This window comes from Strongylocentrotus purpuratus, unplaced genomic scaffold, assembly GCF_000002235.5.
Source record: "Strongylocentrotus purpuratus isolate Spur 01 unplaced genomic scaffold, Spur_5.0 spur5_contig_846, whole genome shotgun sequence".
Lineage (NCBI taxonomy): Eukaryota > Metazoa > Echinodermata > Echinoidea > Camarodonta > Strongylocentrotidae > Strongylocentrotus > Strongylocentrotus purpuratus.
Window position 1 is genome coordinate 913,465 of NW_022145553.1, and position 14,886 is coordinate 928,350.

The 14,886-nt window shown below is 38.5% G+C and overlaps 1 protein-coding gene across 3 annotated transcripts in view; it reads right to left on the bottom strand.

Moving 5' to 3' along the window:
* Positions 1–14,886, bottom strand: part of LOC587593 (sorting nexin-13) — a 69,187-nt gene that overhangs the window by 30,915 nt on the left and 23,386 nt on the right. For all 3 annotated transcript variants that reach the window (XM_011684702.2, XM_030992362.1, XM_011684705.2), the window contains 2 exons: positions 1,094–1,212; positions 429–539 (listed from right to left, as the gene is read on the bottom strand). In XM_011684702.2, coding sequence (XP_011683004.1) covers positions 429–539; positions 1,094–1,212 — 230 coding nt within the window. The remainder of the gene's footprint in view (positions 1–428; positions 540–1,093; positions 1,213–14,886) is intronic.

Below are 14,886 nucleotides of genomic sequence, written 5' to 3' on the forward strand. Positions count from 1 at the left end.
GCGCATAAAAGACAGCCACCAAAATATGACCTTTGACCACATAAAAGATGGAACACTGGGGGCAGCATCACCAAAAGTTGTAGGTGCGTAGATTATACCAAGATACACCTTTGTTAAAAATTTGAAAAAAATCCCTTGAAAAATGTGGCCTATAGAGCACACACAAACCATCCAAAAAAATATGGCCTTTTACCCTAGATAGAAGACGGAACACTGGGGTCAGCATCACCAAAAGTTATAGGTGTTGAGATTATACTACGATACACCTCCATACAAAATTTGAAAGAAATCCATCAAGGAATGTGGCAGTTAGAGCGCACACAAGAATATGACGCCGCGGCATAACGCTGCTGAATCCAAAGTACCCCACCGGCATACTGTCGGGGGATACAATAATTAACAAAGTAATGAAGAAAAGCATTTCATACCCGCTTCTTTTTCTTCTGATGTGCACACCAGGTCTCGGCAGATTCCGTTCTCCATCTCGATCTCCAGATCAAAGAAGACAGATTCAAGGTCAGGTGGAGGTGCAATTGTTTCTGAAAATAAAAGGTAAAGGAAAACTTGGATTGATCTGCAGAATGGCAACACTATACAAAGTAAAATGATACTACATGTATTATGACTTTTCCCTTTCCTCTTCTACCAAAATGTTACAGACGGACATTTCCTTTGCAAAAAACTTTTGTGATTGCAAACTTAATTTAATGGAGCATGTAATCTAGACTACTCGCAAAGTTTCATGCCAAGATTCTGATTTAATAACTCAGGACTTTCTTCTTCTACACTGCAAATCTGTCTAGGATTTAGAGAACCTGATATTTCACATAAACAAAGATACAAAAAATAACCAATTTCTACATCAACACTTAAACAATAGCAACCCTTTGTGTCATCCGGGCCCAGTAACATAAGGATAATTTTTCAATTTATTGTATTTTTTGCAATTTCCCACAATATAAATGATTGTATGATCGATAAATTGATTGTACATGTACATTAAATCAATTGCTAAGCTATGCATTAGGGCCCTGAAGAAAAGCGACATGTTTAAACACTCTCTGGTCATGAATATGAAAGTGGTATCACCGACCTTCCGATCTGATGATAGCCTTGAGTTTATCCTGAGAATTCCTGAAGAGCCTGACGTGAGAGGCTACATCGTCCACTAACTTCCTCGTGAAATAGGTCAACCAATCCACGTCTTTTGATCTGAGAAAGTGGAAATCATAACATTTGGAGGTTACCTTGGCAAAATATGTTTTTCCTACAAGAAGTGATGAGTCTTATAATTTTATCATCTGTCAACACTTTTTTTTTATCTGAGAAAGTGGCCAAAAAATTGGTTACCATGGTAACACAGTTTGTTGATGCACCAAGCATGTATTCTCATGACAAAATTAACCTTTCTTTTAATAGCTTGCAGCAATGCAATGCAATGCAATGCAATGAAGAGAAATTTCATTCACAAATCTATTACTCTGCAGGAAATGTGTGCTACTGTTAGAAAGTGCTGTAGCTGAACGCAAAGGCCTGGTTTGGATGTTTGTCAGAAAAATGTAAACGTTTTCGCAAGCCAATTAACATGTCATTTTGTACCTAATTTTCATGTAATAATTGCTCCTTCTATATTTACTTTTTTCCAATTTTCTTCCTTTGTGATTTATGCCTCTCCAGTGGTGGGCGCAACTTCACTGGTGCCATTTAAATCCCAAATACTGACATCTGCAACATCGCGATCGCAAGCTATAAACAAGAAGTCCTCCGTGCTGATCGGTGCCGCCCAGTGCCGACCACCATAGCTATAACGCTGCTTGCTATTATATTACCGAACCCCAAACTGAACTCTGCCGAACCCGAACATGGCGCCTGACTTACATGTACAGCACTACTGTTTAATAGAAGTTAATCACAGGAAACAAAGACCCCATTTTCACTCACGTTTTGGACCGGTCTACGCTAGACTGGTCCATGATCCAACAAGATCTAAGATTTGTTTGTCTACACACTTTTCCTGTTGCTATAATAGTAGCACAAGTCATGGTATCATTTATATCTTCTCTCTCTCTCTATCTTTTTTTGTTATCCATTGCTTCCTTTTACCTCCTCCTCCTTTCATTATGTTACTCTTTACTTTGATCACGGTTTAGTCTTCCTTTTCTATCTTTCCTTATGCTATTCTTTCTTTTTAACCTCCTACAATCTGATCTTTCTATTTTTCTATTTTTGTCTTCTTTGTTACCGTATTCTCCAATCCTCTTTTCTTTTTACCTTTCCGTAAGTTATTTTTTGTTTTTCTTTCTATCATCTTCCCTAGTGCGTTTCCTTATGCTATTCCTTGTTTTTATCCATCATCTTTTATTTCTTTCATTCCCTTTATCATTTTTTGTGTGTGTGTAATTCTGTCATTTTCTCTTTCCTTCTTTCCTTATGTTATTCTTTGTTTTTGTAATTCTATCATTTTTCTCTTTCTATCTTTTCTTATGTTGTCTATTTTCCCCCTCTCATCTCTTCTTTTCAAATGTTTATCTTCCAGTATGTATCTCCTTATTTCTCGACTGTCATCTTCCATTTCTACCTCTTCCCATATTTCTTTCTCTTTCCTCCAAGACTCTTTACTTTACCGCAAAAACATGCTCACTTCCGGTTGAAGTACACTTCCGGTTAAGGTACACTTCTGGTTTTAATAAAGTACACTTCCTGGCACTGTTTGTCTTCACACTGCACGTTAGAGCAGTCTGGAGTGGTCTAGGAAACAAACCGTTCTAGAAGACAACATACTCAATGTGGTCTTCTTGACCGGTCTAGAAGTATTCCTGACACTCAATTTTAAATTGCTCTAATGTAGACCAGTCTAGCATAGAGTGAGAATGGGGTCTTACACAATTTCAATAATACAAGTTGCTGTTCAGTGTTTATTCAATCTATGATACAGAGAGAAATTATATACTTCTAAATGCTTTAACGTAAAACAACAATGGATATAATTTAGAATTATATATTAACCAGTTCAATTCAAATCAACTGAACCAACATCCAACATAAGAGGATGATCATAATAGCTCGGCCTCAAATTGTACATAATTTGTTCTAATCATCATGACCATCCCTTAAAGGTACTATGTCCCATTTGCAGGCCAAAAAAATAGAAACAAGGGAAACGCTCTCGCCTGCATTACACAATTTAATATGACGAAAAATTGAGGTTGGAACATTATTCATAGGCAGGGTGGCCCATTAGCAGCCCCCCCCCCCCCTCCCCAATGAAATCCTCAAAATATAATCAGCATTTTGAAGTGAATATTGACCAAGAGTCATCTGAAGAATTATTTACTATAATTTGTACCAAGATTAATAACTTTAATGGAATATCATATATGAAAAAATAGCATAAATGTATTTATTAATCCTCACACACTGACTTTTGACCTTGACTTTGTGACCTGGAATTTGTGTCATAAGATTTGTGATACTTGAAAACCATTGTGTACAACTTTTATGGAATTTGAACAAACACTTTTGAAATTATGCTAAAAATTCAAAATCTTGATGTTGATGCCACAAAAAAGTCTAAGTTTGTTGACCTGAAATGACCTTTGACCTTGATTTTGTGACCTGAAATTCTACTCACATGATTGGAAATACTTGATAACCCTTTAGTCTAAGTTTCCTTGAATGAGAACTTATACTTTCAAAATTATACTAAAAATAACCTAAGGTTAAGTTTTTGATTTTGATTCAATCACTTTAATTTTGGCCATTTGGCCCAAGTAGTGGGTCATTGATGTAGACAAATGCTCATGTACCTACATTGAATTACAGCATTTTATGTATGATATTACCAAAGAAAAAACGATGTCAGTCAGTCACTCAATAATGTCTGACAGTGAAGTCACAGATTTCACAGATATGACATACATGACATATTCATAATTCCTGCAAAGTTCTACAGAATTTGATGTTGGGTGCAAAAGACATGTACATGTAGTATCTTGTTTTTAAAAGACAGAAATCCCCTCTGCACAAGATTGTTGCTCCTTCCCTTTTAATGGATACCATACATTCTACATTATCATCAGAATCTGTTAATCATATCAACATATTAACCTACATACATGCAATATGAGCAATATTAGTGACAAGCATGGAATATACAATGAAGTGGTTATAATAAATTTATCTAGAAATCAAAGTCTACATTAAAATATTTCCACGTATTTCTCCATGAACATTAACATGAACATGTAGGTCAAATTACAAAACACTCAATACATAATTGAGTTTGCAATTTGCTATGGCTACTAAATGACTTTTAACAAAATACCCATGTTATTTAATGTAGGTACATAAATACTGCTCTAAATATGAGGTCTATTTACGTTCCAGAAAACCATTTCGAAAAACTATTGTTTTTTAACTACCATTTCCACTACTGGAACATCCAGCGCGATACTTGTTTGGGTGAGCTGTGCGCATGCTTTTTTTTGGGGGGGGGGGTGCTGCCCCAGTCCCCCTAAAGGAAACGTACCCCAATAGAACAACTTAACATCACCCTTGCTTAAGTATAATCCCTACTAAGTTTGGTTAAAATCTTGCCTTGCACTTTTTAGAAGAATTCCAAAATGTAAGCCAGACAGCATTTTTTGTTTTGAGGGGGGGGGGGGGGGGTAGTCTAAGCCACCTCCCCCCTGATTTCTTTCCCCCCTGCTTGATTTAAATAAAGTCAAAATCTATTCATGGTTTTTTTAAAAAATAGGTAAAAAAAAGAAGAATTCTAATTATTGACATAAGGGTATATACATACCCTACATGTATATGGCAACTTTAAATTTCCCCCATCCTGCAGGTGATTCCTACTTTAATACGTGCAATTACTACACCTTAGGAACTTTAGGGGCACTGCCCTCAACCCCCCTCCCCCCCCCCCCGGTGTACGTTCCCCATTTGAAAAACTTTAGATCACCCTTGCCTAAGAATGGCTACGTTTTGAGAAGAAGTTGAACATGTAAAAAGGTTATGGACGATGGACGACAGAAAACAAGTGACTTGAGACTTTAGTTCAGGTGAGCTAAAATCACTCCCACAGGTGTGTCTTTTTATTTGGGTTTTCTGTTGATTATATGGTTAGCTGCCAAGCAACTTCTGATAAAATTCCAGAATGTGAGAAAAACCAATGGTTTTTGCTTGGAGCGTAAAAGCCACTATGGAATTGGGGTATCAAGTTTTACTGGGTCAATTAATCTCATCTTTTGATCTGTTTTGCATTTTAATTCCACATGCACTCATGATATATCATTTTGGGAGATCGAGTTGACCGTTTGGCAATTTAATCAAGCTGCAATGAAGAAATCATCAATCACAATTTTCCAATTTAGGCATAATTTGATGGATAAATATATCCTGGGCAGGTTATTACATGTTTGTATGTAACTTTAGCACGGATATCTGAATATATCTGTACCCTACTGTAAAAAAAGCATTAAGGATTTTTTTTTTAAAGGTCATTTTTACAAGTTTCCCTAGTTTTACCCTTTTCATGACTTGGGTAGGATTTCCCCCCTCACAGTGGTGCGCAATCATGTTTTTTTTTTCTCCCTAAAACACAAAGAAGGTACTGTGTAAGGTTTCTAATACAATATGTGTTATGCCTTAAAGTGACTCAGTAACATTATTGAAGGTTGATGAAGAAACTGCGTAATTTTTGTATGAAATGTTATTTTTGATATGCCTTCTGCTGTATAACTCTCTAACATGCAACAAATCCTGAAAAAATTCTAAAACCACAAATATATTTATGGTTTTCTTTGAAGGCGTCACTGTGCAACACCCTCTAACAGTAAATTCTCCCAAAAGACAGGCTTTTAAAAATCTTTCCACACTTAAATATCTGGGATGGTATATAGAGCCAATTCATTTCTTTGTGACGATTTACATTCACATAATTAAATTGTAATAATATAGTTCAGAGAATTAAGGAATCAATCAAATCAGTTTTCCTCAATTCCGTTTTCACTCAAACTTTCAGATTATCTTTAATTGTACATCTAGCATTGAATTCACTGATAGAATGAGAATTTCTCCTGCTCTTGAGCAGGAGAATTTAATCGCCTATTTCTCTTCTTTTCATCTGCTATTTAATCTGCTTTTTTCCTCTGTAGCATTCATAGTGGCCGTTTCATCGGATGCATACGATGAAAATCAGGCCAGCTTGAAAGAGGTATTTGTCAGTTAAATAATTATCAATAAACAAAGCACTTAGGTAGTTGAAATCTAAGTTATTGAATCTGTATGGCAATCAAGTTGGTAGCACAAAATTAATTATAGCTGTTGAATGGAGAGTAGGGTACAACCTTTATCCTGTAGCATACTGTACATGTATACTCAGTTTATGCCCAGGGCTCAAATAAATTTTTTGTCCACGGGGGCTCTTCCCAAAAAAAAGAGCCCCTGTGAGCCTTCTCACGGGGGCTTTCTTAGTACTGACGAGGGCTCTTTTTTATACAAATTTCCATTGAATTGGTACCTATGATACTCCTCAATTCTTTGCTATTTCATCATTATCATTTATTTAAGTCATCGCATTTTCCCTCTTACAAATTAACAAGCTACATTACTGTTACTGACTTTCACCCCGTGATGAAATTCTCTCGATTTCTTCCTGCTCTGCAAATTATTTCCTCCTCATTATTCGGAGCAACCTTTACATCTTTACTGAGCTGCATGGCGGCGAGGCGATTTTTTTTTTTTTTTTTTTGGGGGGGGGGGGGGGGGGGGGGCTATTTTGGACCCCCCGTAAGTGATGTTTCCTGGCATCTACTTTACATGCGAAGCATCGTCCACGAGCTGCATAGCAGCGAGGCGATTTGTTGTTGTTGTTGCTATTTTGAACGCCCGTAAGTTGTAAGTGATGGTTTCCTGGCATCTACTAACATCTACTAATACTGTGTGGGTCTGGATGGCGTTTTTCTATGCACATCACATTTTCAGGGGGGGGGGTAAACCCCCTAACCACCCCCCCCCCCCCCCACCCTATAGATCTGCCCATGTTACCATATCATTCCACGACATCTTGGTCTTCCTCTTCTTCTCAATAGGGACTTTTAGATTTGCGTGGACGTGTTACGTCCTTTTAAGCACTGGCAGTAACTTAAAAGGAGATCACACGTTGCAATCCAGGTTCTCGTTGTGCAAATCTAAAAGTTCCTAATATTGATTTACTGGTCGAGGTTCATCATTTGCTGGTCATTTGAAATCAATAGATTTCAGTGGATTCATGCTTTTCACAACAAAAAACTTTGTTTCAGCCCTTGCGCGATCGCCTCCAGCTGCAGCAGATATGGGGCGGCAGCATGCACACGTACCATTAGTAGGCCTATAGCCACTGCTGACTGCAGCACCAGCTGCACTGCGAGCTTCCGTTGTTTGAATCAGTAATAATACTCATAGAACGAGAAATCTTGCACGCTAATCTAAGTTCCATTTCATTGGTTTAAGGTTTGAAAATTAAAACTCAATATTGTGTTAAAGTTATTACAGAAAAGATAATCTTTATTTTATAATTCCACGGGGGCGATTTTTAATTTTGCAATCGCCCCCGTGAGCAACCTGACGGGGGCAATTGTGTAGCTCACGGGGGCGAATTGCCCATCGCCCCCGTGCATTTTGAGCGCTGTTTATGCCATTCACATCTCCACACAAACCCACTACTTAACTGCACACTTTTTAGGTACAGTGTACTGCACATGTATGACATGGGTGAAAAAAAGAAAAACCATGGTAAAGAATACTTTGAATATTGACTTTGTTTATAGGCACAATAAAACCTCTAGATTCAATTTTGGGATTGAACTTGAAGGTACATGTATACAAGAATCAGAAAAAAAAATGTCATCAAGCAGGACCACAAGTACATGAACACTGAACAGTGACAAGGTTTCCTTCACTCTATGCTGTACATGAACACTGAAAAGTGACAAGGTTTCCTCCCCTCCTTCACTCTATGCTGTAAAACCTTTTAAAGCTCGCGGGCCACAGCTAACGATTGACATAACTTGGCGGGCCGTTAGTCTTCTCCGCCCCCCCCCCCCACACCTACATGCAATACGTGTACACACCTGCAATTTGCAAAAACAATTCAACAAGCAAACAACAAAATCAGTGGGAAAAAAAATCAGGCTTACATTTTTAGTGTGATTTCTGGGGCTTGCACTTTTCTGCTATGTTGTTAACCTTCATGACATACTCAGACAAATGAGGCAAAGTGGTTCATCTTTCTCTTCTATGAAGAAATACCTTTTCTTCGCAGGTCTCAAAGTCGGTGCTATCTTGGTTGTTATTTCAAACAAAATCAAGGACACAGCAGAAAGAATATATCCTAACTTTATTAGTCGTATACTTAACATCTCATTGAACGCAGTGTAAAGGGAAGATGACTATCCAGTTTATGATTAAGATTCATGAGAAAATTCAACGGCGAGAGAAAAGGGTTGTACCGGTAATTGTTTCAAGACAAGTACGGCATTTCAAAAATATTTCTTGATTCACAACATTTGTATATTTACAAACATTATACTGCGTGCGGAAATTACAAACTGAAATTAACACGGCGAGTGATGTTAATGTCGTATGTAATGTACATGTAATGAGAGGGAATTTGAGGAGTTTTGTATCAACCAAGTAACGAGTCAATATGTTGTGAATAATGATTTTAGCCTATTTCATCGTTGCTATGCGGGCCGCGTTTCATTGATGAGCCATATTTATAATTACTTTTTCAATGCTCCGCGGGCCGCACCAGAAGAGCTCGTAGGCCGCATGTTGGCCACCCGTGCTGTACATGAACACTGAATAGTGACAAGGTTTCCTCCCCTCCTTCACTCTATGCTGTACATGAACAATGAATAGTGACAAGGTTTCCTCCCCTCCTTCACTCTAGATGCTGTACATGAAGGCTGAATAGTGACAAGGTTTCCTCCCCACCTTCACTCTATGCTGTACATGAACACTGAATAGTGACAAGGTTTCCTCCCCTCCTGCACTCTATGCTGTACATGAACAATGAATAGTGACAAGGTTTCCTCCCCTCCTTCACTCTATGCTGTACATGAACAATGAATAGTGACAAGGTTTCCTCCCCTCCTTCACTCTAGATGCTGTACATGAAGGCTGAATAGTGACAAGGTTTCCTCCCCTCCTTCACTCTATGCTGTACATGAATGCTGAATAGTGACAAGGTTTCCTCCCCTCCTTCACTCTATGCTGTATGAACACTGAATAGTGACAAGGTTTCCTCCCCTCCTTCACTCTATGCTGTATATGAACACTGAATAGTGACAAGGTTTCCTCCCCTCCTTCACTCTATGCTGTATATGAACACTGAATAGTGACAAGGTTTCCTCCCCTCCTTCACTCTATGCTGTATATGAACACTGAATAGTGACAAGGTTTCCTCCCCTCCTTCACTCTATGCTGTACATGAACGCTGAATAGTGACAAGGTTTCCTCCCCTCCTTCACTCTATGCTGTACATGAACACTGAATAGTGACAAGGTTTCCTCCCCTCCTTCACTCTATGCTGTACATGAACGCTGAATAGTGACAAGGTTTCCTCCCCTCCTTCACTCTATGCTGTACATGAATGCTGAATAGTGACAAGGTTTCCTCCCCTCCTTCACTCTATGCTGTACATGAACGCTGAATAGTGACAAGGTTTCCTCCCCTCCTTCACTCTATGCTGTACATGAACGCTGAATAGTGACAAGGTTTCCTCCCCTCCTTCACTCTATGCTGTACATGAATGCTGAAAAGTGACAAGGTTTCCTCCCCTCCTTCACTCTATGCTGTACATGAACGCTGAATAGTGACAAGGTTTCCTCCCCTCCTTCACTCTATGCTGTACATGAACACTGAATAGTGACAAGGTTTCCTTCCCTCCTTCACTCTATGCTGTACATGAACACTGAATAGTGACAAGGTTTCCTCCCCTCCTTCACTCTATGCTGTACATTAACGCTGAATAGTGACAAGGTTTCCTCCCCTCCTTCACTCTATGCTGTACATTAATGCTGAATAGTGACAAGGTTTCCTCCCCTCCTTCACTCTAGATGCTGTACATGAACGCTGAATAGTGACAAGGTTTCCTCCCCTCCTTCACTCTAGATGCTGTATATGAACACTGAATAGTGACAAGGTTTCCTCCCCTCCTTCACTCTATGCTGTACATGAATGCTGAATAGTGACAAGGTTTCCTCCCCTCCTTCACTCTAGATGCTGTACATTAACGCTGAATAGTGACAAGGTTTCCTCCCCTCGTTCACTCTACAATACCGCCCAGAAGTTATTGGGCATGTTTTTGCGGGGCGGGTTTTCCCCGATGGGTATTTCACGATAAAATCACGATAAAATATCGATGAAATACTGATAGAATCACGATAAAAATCACGATAATTTGCACACTAGTGAATGATTTCCTCTATCGGGGGATGCGTGTAACCCGCCTAATCCCCGACAGTCTATCGTGTTTCATGGTGCGCGTATTTGCAACTAGTCAAGTCATGTCCTCTGCAAGCGCATGTCTTGCTCATCGCGCGCTAAGTCTTGATATGTATGATTTGTACGCGCAGTTCCGTATGTGTCTTTGTTTACGTCACAATAGAAAGTATTCACGAGTAAACATTACACACAGTTAAATACTAGTAAAAGCCGTCGCTAAATCACTGACACTGGGCGCGAATAAGCATCGGGTACTGATGCGGTGAAGCAACGAGTAGATCTAACTATATTCAAGTTGCAAAAACTTGCATGATTTGCATTCATTGAAATTATAATTGTGAGCACAATACCTTTCATTTTCACTGCCATATTTTCTGTTCGCCTACTCCAGATATGCGTATCTCATTCCACAACCATGAAAGTGGTGAATAAATTCAATTCAATTCAATTCAACCTCCACCAAATAAAATAAAAATATTCCCAAGATCGTCGCTTCAGAAAACACGCACGCGATCAGATTCTTTCATTTGCCCTATCAGTATCACTGACAAGACTGCCGTAAGAAGGGTCTCCACCCCTAAAAAAGAAAACGTCCAATCATGGACATTCTTGCCTACTAGTCACGCGTAAAAGTTGCCAGGTGGACTAGTAACCAAGGTAACCAAAACACGCGTAAATAAACATTTTTAGTCGACGGCATTGGATGATTGATAAATAATAAAATCTGTAAAAATGGCATGGATCAATTACTGTAACTGTCTTCGGAGTGTGGATTAGACCAGAGTTGAATTAACAGGAAAACATGTAGGAGAGAGAGAGAGATAATTGAGAGGGAGGTAGTGTTGAGCTGGAGATAGATGAAGATATTATTCGAGAAGGAAAGGAGTTATGATCGAGGTCAGGATGGGAAAAAAAAAATGGATAATTATCTACTTAACAGGGTTGACTAAATATAAGTAGGCAAGACACCAATACGTTAGTCTATTTTCCGTACACCTTTCTACTTCCACTCCTTATTCATCGACACTAGACGAAAACGTTCATGGGTGGAGAAATGTGACAAAGAAGAGGGTGAGAGCATGGACCTACGTATTTGGAGAGCAAGAGAGACGAGAGGAAATCCCACTAGTATCTTCACGAGGGGGGGGGGGGGGGGGGGGGGGGACTACACGTAATAGAGAGAGAGAGAGAGAAAGAAAAATGTCTGATGGGAGCGCAGGCTAGCGAAATCATACTAAGGGAGACATTTACGTACATTTACTTTTGAGAAATAAACAGTAGGATTATGTCTGCCACATGCGTTGAGATCTGGCTCCCCTCGGCTGACACATCGTAAATAACAAAGATAACATTCAATGACATTTTTAACCGAAGATTGAAAACTAGGTCATTCACACCTCTTTTTCTTTTTATCATTTATAATTACTTTGTACGATGGCGATGTTAAAAAATAGGATGTTGGAAAGGAAGAAAAAAAGTTGGATCGTAGATTAAATGACATGATTTGCAAAACTGGAACGATGAAGTTCATGAAGTTCATGTTTCAATTACAGAATTTTTAAACAGGTAATCGGTTTGGAAGAATATATGTTAAAGTTGGATTTCAGTGATAGAACATCTCTTTATAAATATCGATGTGGTAATAGTAAGCTGCCCTGCCGTCTGCACCTGACCGTCACTAAAGTCAGCCTCTAGAAATTGTAGAATTGTGTTCCATATGTGATCTCAAAGTACAAGATGATGCATTTCATTATGTTCTCGTATGTCCAGCCTTTGGCTTTGATTAACATTCGCAATTATTTTAAGAGATAGTTAGTCAATTTAAGATTAAGAATTAAAACAAACCTTTAAACCTTTTAGATTCATTCATGGTTTGCTGCTTCGCATTAGAATATGATATAGATTTTATTTTTAAAAGCAGACCCGTATCACTATCATTCGCGAAGTTGTGTTTTATTTTTGTGGACATTTTTACAATAATAGCTCCTGTTCTAGTCCCTCTAACGTTTATTCGCGCTAATAATATTTATAATTAATGTGCCTGATGTTGCCTTCAATTCATTTATGGTTTGCTGCTTCGCAATCGGATATAAAATAAATGATAATTTTAAAAGCAAACTCGACGCAGGGGGGGGGGGGTGGAGGGGAGAAGAAAAGGAAAGGAAGGAGGGGAAAAGGAAGAAGAGTAAATCTAAAAATAAAATCAAATAGACAGACGAAACAAGCAGAGAACTTCATCAATCGGAAATTCTAATTTTTTCGCCAATGAATTGAATGTTTAAATGACAAGAGAGCTTGCGTACATTTCATATTGTGTTTCAAGTGTTTCTAAACAATGGGTTTGGAGTCAAGGTGTCTGGCAGCATGTGGTTATCTCAGAAGTTAGTATAAACAGATCATGTTCGCGCCGTAAGATCACGTGATCATAGTAGTGATGATTGAACCTTCGAGAGAAAACTATAATATAAGCGCGTGCATTTTTTTTAATCTTTACCTCATCATCTTTTCTGGTTTTTTTTTATTTCTTTGTTTTACCTTTTCTCGAAATATAAATATGTGTATGTATTCCCTTCGCTTGTTCCTTAAGGTTCAAGAAGAATTACCCCCTTGCACAATCACCCCCCTTTGTTTAATTCCTTGTTTTTCTTGCTATCAATTCGATCAATCATTTTTTTGTTGTTTATCCTTATTTCTTACCATATGTAGATCTTTGTTAAGCCGTTATTATTTATTATTATTATTATCATTATTAATCATTCTTCTGGTTTATTCCTTCGTAAATGTGTTTTAATACTTAATGTTTTTCTTAGATTTCTTTCTATCATTTTATATTTTGTCCTCAATCCTCGTGTATTTCTTTGTTATTTCCTTATGTATTACTCCAATTTTGATTACGGGAGCTTGCCAACCCAGGTATGTGTACATGTATTTAGCTTGCATGCAAACTGAATGTCATAAAATGGAGATCGAGATCGAGGGGTTTTCCAATTCCGGGAATCCCTGAGCGCGCGCACTACATATCAAATTTCAACTACTTTGTGGACCACGAGGTACATTGGCTGATCGAGATCGCGTTGCTTTTGTTTTTGATAATACTGGTTTATGAAAATGCCGTTTGCGGTCTGTGGCAAAATTTGTAATGTGTAGGGACAGGGTCAACCGATTGGTATTATGAATGAATAAAATAATAATATTTTTTTATTATTTGGAGTTACGGATCCTTTATTTATTCTGTTAATTTTCAATTCCCTATCTCTCTTAATTATCTTTGTCTGATATATTTCACTCTTCACTCCCTTCCCTCTTTCTTTTCTGTCCCTGTCACGCTAACGGTAACGGTACCCCTCCGCCTCTTCTCTCCTCTTCCCTTAATTATTCACGCCTTCCTGAAAATCTCACAACATGCACATAATTCTTCTAGAAATAACAGCCGCATTTATCCATAAATTCTCAGATTCTACCAACATATTAGATCTGATATGTACATGTAATGATGAATACTCTCGATTAGACAGAAATAACCGTCTGATATGGGTCATTACTCTTTGATAAATCTTACATTTGTCAACATTCCTCATACACAGACGGTGACCCTTACGGCTCGCACGACGGGGGGGGGGGGGGGGTGAGCCTTTCTTTTCTTCTCGTTTTTCCTTATTTAGATCTAATTTTCCGATCAATAAATCGGACATAAGAAAGTATGTATATTTCTTAAAATTCTTACAATTTTAATCAAGTAATTGCAATGGCGAAATTTAGGCGAATTAGATCACGCGTTTATGAATATCAAAATATCACCGGGTCAAGCCGTGCTGACTCGTACGCACATGTAGGTATCGGACGTCCGGAAAAAAGGAGCATTCATTAACTCAAATCAAGATGGCTGCACAACAAATAATGTTAACGACAAGTCTTTCTCGGATTAAACATAAGCGGAATAGCCGTCGATATTAGAGACTGAAGCTTTCGGTCTAACTCTCGATATACTCTCGGATCTCCTCTGCAATGATATGAGCTATCCCAAACATTCATCCCCCCCCCCCCCCCCTCAAATAAAAAAAAGATGTCGTATCGTGAGAAAGGCCAATTAGACACCTGGTTCTTGGTTTCTGCACTTCTCTCATCGGATAACTTTTCTCTCCGCATGCGCAATCCCAAACATTCCCCGTAGCACATTGTCTCGTGTATTTATGCATGGAATGAAAAGAGCATTCATTCACGCTTTTGTGATGTAATAATCAAGTGATTGTGACGTCAGTGGCAAGCGCGCATCGGTATGTTTGAGGATGCGCAGGCTCAGCAAGCGTATAAATACAGCATGCTGTGCGCAGTTCTATCGTGATAATAACAAACTAATACCCTTTTCACATCTATTTTTCTTAACCCCGGACTATC